The 8,307-nt window shown below is 42.9% G+C and overlaps 1 protein-coding gene across 1 annotated transcript in view; it reads left to right on the top strand.

Annotated features, from left to right (window-relative positions):
* Window positions 1-8,307, top strand: part of itgb5 (integrin, beta 5) — a 42,676-nt gene that overhangs the window by 27,645 nt on the left and 6,724 nt on the right. Inside the window, exons 12-13 of the mRNA XM_024263954.2 lie at window positions 7,035-7,257; window positions 7,680-7,780. Coding sequence (XP_024119722.1) covers window positions 7,035-7,257; window positions 7,680-7,780 — 324 coding nt within the window. The remainder of the gene's footprint in view (window positions 1-7,034; window positions 7,258-7,679; window positions 7,781-8,307) is intronic.

Raw genomic sequence — 8,307 nt, 5'->3', positions numbered from 1 at the left:
GGTGGCACCGGGAACCTTTCTTTCAAGGCCTGAAGGAAACCTCCAGGATTGTGATCAAACGCTAATTTAGGGCTGAATCCAACATAGGCAGTAATCAGAAAAACATCTGCGTAAAGTTTGGCTGGATCTCTGTGCGGAACACGGTCTTTACAGAGCGCTCAAAATCAGAAGTGCGCTCCATTGTATTTTCACCTGCGCCAGGAAAACTGTCAATTTCAGCACATAAGTAGTAACGAGATCATCTGAATGAAGGAAAGAACGCTTTCAGACTGTAGGAGCCATAATGAGGTGACACAGGTGTAGCTTAGCGGCGTCAGCCTGGTTGTGGGCGTGTCACTGTCGGCGCACACGTCACAGAGTTGTGAAAGGTGCTCACTTGTCACCTGGGGATCATGCATGGATGAGGATGTGGGGTGAACCCCTGGCGGTGGTCATATAATTTGCTGACCGTGTTAACTTGGCCACAAAGGTCTGTCACAGCTGGATTGTTCGTTTTGTTTTTCGTTTGGACTGTATGGACTGGAAACCTGCAGATAAAGACAATAAACATATCGCAGCAGACAGACGCTTTGGAGTCGTTTTGTTTGGAACGCGCGTCAGACAAAGCAAGCCGGAGTTTAGCCCACAGCGGCCCTCAACTAGGATTATGCCGCAACACAGACAAATCATCTGCGTGTTTTCAGGACTGCGTGCGCGAAACAGCGCAGGCCATTTAAAGCATGCGTTCTGAAATACTGGCCAATCTTTGTGTGTTTGATGCACTAAGATGGGTTTCTACAGTAACTTGAGATGTGCTAAACTTCACCGCCATCCACATTAGCTGCATTTCCATTACCTCTGAAATTAAGCAAATAGGATTTTCAACCGTAAATTCTGTTAATGGAAACACCATCATTTCAAAAAAACTTGTATTTATCGAAAAAAAAAGTTTTTGCGCTTAGTGGAGGTAGTTTTTGTTAGGGCTGTGGATCATCGCTTAGGTGGCGATCCGATTCGATTCACGAATCAAACCACGATGCTTACTTTTTAATGTTTATTGCTATGTGTATGTCTATTTACTGGATGGATGAAAATTTTAATTATTTGTATTTAATCATCATTTATACATTTATTTAGAACAGGAGATCAGAATCAACAAAATTGAAAAAAACACAAAGATTAAGATACAAATAAATTTGGTCATTTTAAACTTTTTTTAAATCAATCTTCTGGCAGTAAAACAACATAAAAGTATAAAAATCTCTGCTGTTTTGGATCATTTAACAGCAAAACCTGAAAATGTTCTCCACAGTTTTCTATCCTCAAAGTTCTTCAATATTTTACGTTCTAAGCATTACATATTGGTACAGAGCCCGTATGAAAAAAGTCTTTTTTTCACAGCAGAATCAGCTGATTCACGTTGATTACATCCACCTTTTAGCAGCTCGAGACTGTTTCTTCAGAATAAGATGGAGTTTCGTTAATTGCGTCAAATGTTGAAGAGTTATCATAACCAAAAGAATGTAAACACTGGAGATAAAGCTCCGATGTTAAAGCTTATTCATTTTTTCAGAAGTTATGTCTGTGAGTGGAACTTCAGTCTCAGTTTTTGAACAGGAAAAAGCTCTCGCTAGTTTTACTTTGAAAACCGGAAGCCTCATCGTCATGAAGATGTGTTTACTTCCATTGGCAGTACCGTGGCTCTTTGTGTTAGTTCGTAAACTTAAAATCCTACATTAATCTGCTTTTCTGAGCAAAAATAGATCATCCCCAGATGATATTATGATCATATTTTACTACAATTTACTACATTTACAAAGATCGTGAATCAGCGATCTTGGACGTCGCGAATATCCGTACTCGAAATTTCTGGAGCAGATCGCAAATACCGGAGCACTCGGATACTCGTTACAGCCCTAGTTTTTGGTGCGTATCAAAAAAGACTAAACTGCCATGGAAACATTTTCTTTTAAATAAATGCGCTTCTTGGTAGGAAGTGTGTGTCCTGAGAGCAGCACAGCGGGCGCCACGAGAGATCCCACAGCGTCACAGCTCTTTATAAGTTACGCATCAAACAGAATCATGCTGCTCCTCTGTAAGATCACCATCCAAGATTTCCTTATCGCTTCATCTGTAGCCGCACTTTTGCACCTTGCAGCCTGAAAAAGATGCACAAGTCTCCTTTGAGGATGAGTGCTTTGACAAACTTAAATGGATCTTGTCGGGTTTTCAAACAAATGAAGGGTCCAGCTGCTTACTTGCTAGAATCTTTTTTTTTTTAATACCGCTGAACAGACTTCTCACGAGGATTGTATTTGGGTGATGCCAGGCATCACCCAAATACAATCCACGTGAAATGCTCCCTTTGGGTCAATCAAATAAAAAAAAAACGTTCTTCATCATCATTTCAGTGTTTTAATGACTTATCGCGTGAGTCGTTCTGTGTTTATTCACATAATTATGATTTAATAGAAGCAGTTATCATCAGTAACATTCACTGTGTTTTTCAAAATTCCTAGAATTTTGATGATGTTTTGCGCAGATATGTAATGGAAACAGCTATTGTTTCCCAGCAGCACGACTTGCCAGAGTCCCTGTCTGTGACTCACCTGTGTCACACAAAATGTGCACAGAGTGATCATCCGTGCGCTCGCCGCTCCTGCGTCAGCGAGAAATGGTCCGACAGTCGCACGAGAACTTTTTACAGAGTTTGGAACTTGGTACATACAACAGCTGGATTATTAGGTGATTTAAAAAAAAGAGCTTAGGCTTTTTAGTGCACCTTATAGTGCGGAAAATACAGTACTCTTTCTGGTCAAAAAAGATGAATTTATCTGGCGACCTGAACAGTTACCTGTTTTCCATTTTTAGATTTAAGCCTTTCACACCTGAGGTGCCTGTGTCAAAACCTACTATGGCCTCTGACCTACCGTAACTCCTGACGCGGTCAGTGTGAATCAGATGATCTGCAGAAAAAGCAGCTTTACGCCGATGAGCAACACTTGTTAAAATGATAGCTGCTTTTACCCCATTTTAAGCTGATCTAGCACACTAAACCCCTTATTTACATTTTAGTAAAAGGTGCCACAGTTCTGACATTTTCTGGAATTTCAGCTTCCAGCTAATGATGTCCGGACGCATTCTTGTCTGCAGCCAGGTCACCTCGAACGCTCTGATAATGTGGTGTAAAGATCAACCAGACTCTGAAGCGGAGCTGGGCTTTGATCTGATGGCTGCATGAGCGGTTCCTGTAGAACCCTCCGATCAAAGCTGATGGTCATCCAGCTGGAGGATTTGTAAAGTTGTTTTAGACTCCAGCAAAACCTGTTTTTAAATCAAGATTTAACATTCAGATCTGAAAAAGCCCAAATCTCCCAGCTTTTAGAACGACACTTGAAGGTAGCACAGGTCTGTATTCAGAAAGACTGAGTCACAAACGAGCCGCTCTGTGCACGTCTGTGTGTGTGTGTGTGAAAGCAGGACTCTGCCAGCATGTCATTTGTGTTCATGTGCAACAGCAACAAATGTGCGAGCGTCCTCACACACAACAACTCTGAGCCCAACCCGTCTGCGTCTCCGAATGGAAAGGACACTTCACGTCTGTGTGAGAGTTCAGGACATTTTTACACTCAGTCTAAAGTTTGAAGTTGTTTCTGGTTGCTTGGATCCCCTTCAAAATGTCTCTTTCCATGACTTATTTCAGTCGCTTCGGTCCAGACTAACGTGTGCAGTAGATGAGGAGAAGGGCTGACTGCTCAGCAGCATCATCTTCTCACTTCAAGTGTGAACGTTTGACTTCTCCTCGGCTGAGCAGCCGCCTCGTCGGAGGTGACATCACCCCGCAGGCGCCTGCTGTTGTGTCTGGTGCTTATCGACAGGATAGTTCCCAGCATCTGGCCCTGGAGCTCCGTCAGCTGTCCTTCATGCTCTGAGCTGCAGCTCCGTGTGAACGGAAGCAGATCCCAGGGGAAAACCCGTCACAGGTGCCATCAGGGTTTGTCTTCAGAGGGGCGGGGCTTCAACCGCTGCAGTTTTCGTGCTTCCCTGTGATTTTTTTTTTTTTTTAATGGAAGGAAAGGCTCCTGCGTTCCACGCAGCCCTGAACGCACCCTAAAGTCTGCTCCTGCAGCTCTCCGTGTAATTAGCAGGCTGTTGTTCTGCAGCGGGAGCCTCCCCCTGGGGCCGGCGGCCACATCCAGCGCAGCTCTCTGGGTCAGGGAGGGGCCAAGCTCATAAAAACAAGATCAGGCTGTAATCCTCCGTGTCAGGATGGTTTGTTATATGTCTGTGGGATTTGGATAAGTTAACGTTGATTTGAGGAACACTGATGTGTTCAGGGACATCAGAGTTAGAACTTATCAGAAGGATTTGTCTTTAAATTCTACCCCTGGGGGAAGATAATTCACAGACTAGAAAAGTTGCGTTACTTGTTGTATCTCACGTGAATGCTTTTTCTGAAAGTAGTCCCTGAAGATTCTGAAGCTTTTTGCTGAAAATGGTGACGCAATTGACTTTAATTGCTGTGGAGATTTGCTGAACATGCAAAATCTATTTGAAAAATGTTCAATTTGCTAAAAGACTGGAAATTCTGTTAAAGAACTATGAAAGAGCGCTGAAGTTGACCCAAATTATTGAAAAATGTGTTGTAAAATTGCTTAAATATTCATAATACTTGCCAATTTTACAATAATATTTAGTGTGTTGCTTGAATATGAGCTAAACTCCAAATAAGCATAAAAACCTCAGTAGATTCCAAATTAGCCAAAAAGCTAGCTGGTTGCTTAAATACTAGCTAAACTTCAAAATAGCCTAGAATTCCTCAGTAAACTAAATTAGTCAAAATCGTTAGCATGTTGCTAAAATAGAAGCTAGACTCTAAATAGGCCTAAAAACTTCACTAGATAATAAATTTGTTAAAAACGTTAGAATTTTGCTAATATATTAGGTAAACTCCAAATTGCTTTAAATTACTGTCAAAGATGAAAACATAGTCAATGTATATCTTTAAAGGTTTGTTGCTAATCACTTAAAATGTTGACATTTGAAGACTTTCTCATTCATTTCCTATGAGGCCTATTTTCTCAATATTTCAAAAACGTTAAAGTTTATAAATACCAAAAATACAATCCTGAACGACGTGAACATTTTGATACCAAGATTACTGAAATCACTGAAAGTGTGATTGAGTTTTTACGTGCTCAAAAACGTCCAGAACGGTTAATCACTGTAGTGTGAGTGCTGACTAAACATTCTCACTATTGAAAGACAGAACAAAGTTTAGTAAACTAAAGTTCTCAAATGTTAAGAAACAGTGATGCTGAGGTTGGATCTCCAGTTGACCCCCCCTTGACCATCAGGTCAGGTAGGTCTTCCCTGGGGGGGTTGAACAAACTGCTCTCTGCTGTAAAGAAAAGCCTCCCTGCAGCTCATTTCCTGTTTACTTCCCCCTCAAATATTTGTCCGAGTGTCCAGTGCATCTCCAGGGCGTGTGTGGGGTTCATATCTGATCCTGTCAAGGGAACGCATGGAGCTCCCTCTGCTGGTTGGTTGCTTCCATTGAGGGTTTTTGTTTCCACATCATCAGCACACAAGTCCATACCATGATGCTTCCTCTGCCTGAGAGGTGATGTTACTGACAGTCTCAGACTTCGTTTGGGGGCTACGAGGTTCATGTTTAGCTTTGATGTCTGACGGTCAGGAGGGGAGAGACTCTGAGAGGCCAGAGAGCACAGACCTCAGTCTCAAACCCTGTAGTGCAGAGGGAAGGTTTCAGCTGTAGAAGATGCTGAAGGGGTTGGGTCGGACTTTGTCTTTATTTGACCTGACCTCTCTGCTCTTTTTCTGGCTGCTTTAACTCAACATATGCCCTGTGAGATTTCTGTTTTATCTCCTATCTTCATGTGAGGACAGTTCAGGGTTGGCTGATTGTTTTGCCGCTGCTGTATCTCCAGAAACAGACGATCTGCTACACAACCACCCCCCCATGGTTCTGCTTCTAACCTTATCTCACACTGACTGTGTGCTTTGAAGTGATGGATTCCCCTCAGCTCCACATCCATCTGTAGCTGTGTGAGAGAAAAGAAAACATTCCAGTTTAACAAACTGATCTCAACATTTACATTTAGATTCTGGATTAACTAGGGGTGTAAGAAAGTATTGATTCTGTAAAAATATCATGATTCTTCATTTGGTATCGATTTAAAATGCTACCTAGGAGACATGTCAATAATCATCTATAAGGAAGCGTAGTTCAAAAGCTAACTTTTGGTTTCACTTAAACCCGACAGACCTCCAGGCTTCTTCTATGCTAAAACAACAAAATGTTGCAAGAATCATCTGAAGTTGTGAGCCTTGTGTGGTCGTTAACGGTTGTTACATAGCAAAATGAGACATGTACATCTCAGTTTTAACTAAGGATGAGAACCTAACCGGAAATCAGTGCAAAAATGCAGATATTTTTGCTTCACGGCTCATATGAGAACGAGTGGGAGCTTCAGTCAAACTGCTAAAGACAAAGCCGGCCAAAACCCAGCTGTATTTCATAGCAAAAGATTCTGATTCAGCAAACTGATGATCAGAGTTAAAGTCCCACTATGACCAGTTTTTTGTTTTAAAAACAATGTTCTCAGTAGTATTTTAATTATGATTATGACGTTTTTAACCAAAATCCCACAACCTAAATCTCTTAAAAAGTCATTTTTCATGTTGACCTGAAGACTCTGTTTCCAAAATCTCCTCTGAGGGGGCGTGGCTTTTGGAGCTCCGCCCCTAATCCCTCCTGTCTAATTATGCTAGCTCTATGTCTCACTAGCGTAAATCTTCACTGCTACATAAAAACATCCATCAATCTGGGTAATGTCCAGCCGTATGGTTCTGATCCAGATGTCAGCTGGACGAGGAAGTGAAGATCTTCATGGACAGAACTTCCTCCAAAATCCTGATTCTTTCTCCTTCCAGTTCACCAAAGACTCTTTTAGCTAATTCTCCAATGTTTATTGGCGTTGATCGTGATGTAGATGTTCTTCCTGTTCTGAGACTTCCTCTCCCGCCCTCAGGTCACGGCGAGTGTCACTGTGGTCAGTGCAAATGCCACTCCGGCTACATTGGCGACAACTGCAACTGCTCCACGGAGACGGCGTCCTGCATCGCAGACGATGGGACCATGTGCAGTGGGCGGGGCCAGTGCGTGTGCGGGCGCTGTCAGTGCACGGAGCCGGGGGCTTTCGGGGACACCTGTGAAAAATGCCCCACCTGCCCCGACGCCTGCGGCACCAAGCGGTGAGCATGTCTGAGGTGGATGACCATCATGCTGGTGACCCCAGGCTCCTGATGAGGGCAGATGTGCTCTGTGGGGAGGGCAGGTAGCTAAATGAAGGGGCAGGAGAAGCCTTTCTGCTGATTGTCTGAGTTGCTCCAGCTCCTTGAGCGCGCTCAGACATCCTCTCTGCCGGGTCCTCGACTGGACGTCTGATCTGGATGTTTTGATCCACGTTCCTAACAGGACACCAGTTCTTACTTTGTTCAGACTGCATGTGATGAAACTAGTGAAAGAACAATTCATCTTTCTAAAGAAATTTTTAAAAATCAAGGAAAAAATTCATTTAGAAAAAGAATCCAATGTTTTAATTGCTAAAAGGTGATTTTCAGGACAGCCTGAGTTTCTGAGCTTCATCCGCAGAACTTTCTCTCCTCGTCTTCAGAGACTGCATCGAGTGTCGGCTCTTCGGCTCAGGAAGACTCGCAGACAACCAGACCTGCCAGCGGCTGTGCAAGGACCAGATCCTCACCGTGGAGACCCTGAGTGCGTAACACGCTAACACAATTTAAGACAAACACACACAGAGAGACACATACAGTCAAACACACAGTCATTTTCTCTGAGCTGCTTGTCTTCCTCTGATGTGGAGACGGTCTAGTTTCTCATAAACTGCATTTAAAGCCACAGTTTCATCAGACTGCCAGAGACGGAGCCTCCTCTGTGCTCCAATGATCCTTGAACTAACACTGAATCAAACACATCTTCTTGTTGCTTCTTTCCATGAAGAAACATTTACCTGAAAAGTCCAGTTCTTCATCATCAGGCATCCTGTGTGCAGAGAGCGCCACCTAGAGTCATCACAGACGTGTCTGATCACTGTCATGTTACTGCAGTGACTGCAGAAAGCTAATTGATACGTCATGAACAAGCATCGGAGTTATTAACAAATACTAAACGCAAAAAAAACCCATTTGTTCTAGTTTCCTACTGAGCAGAACCCAACGAGAGCCACAAAGACTCACTTCATCATTTAAAAAATGCTAAATATTTATGTTGGTTTTTTTGGCAAT

Source organism: Oryzias melastigma, unplaced genomic scaffold (genome assembly GCF_002922805.2).
Source record: "Oryzias melastigma strain HK-1 unplaced genomic scaffold, ASM292280v2 sc00274, whole genome shotgun sequence".
Taxonomy (NCBI): Eukaryota; Metazoa; Chordata; class Actinopteri; order Beloniformes; family Adrianichthyidae; genus Oryzias; species Oryzias melastigma.
Note: the sequence above shows the minus strand (reverse complement) of the source record. Positions and strands in the feature narration are given on the sequence as shown.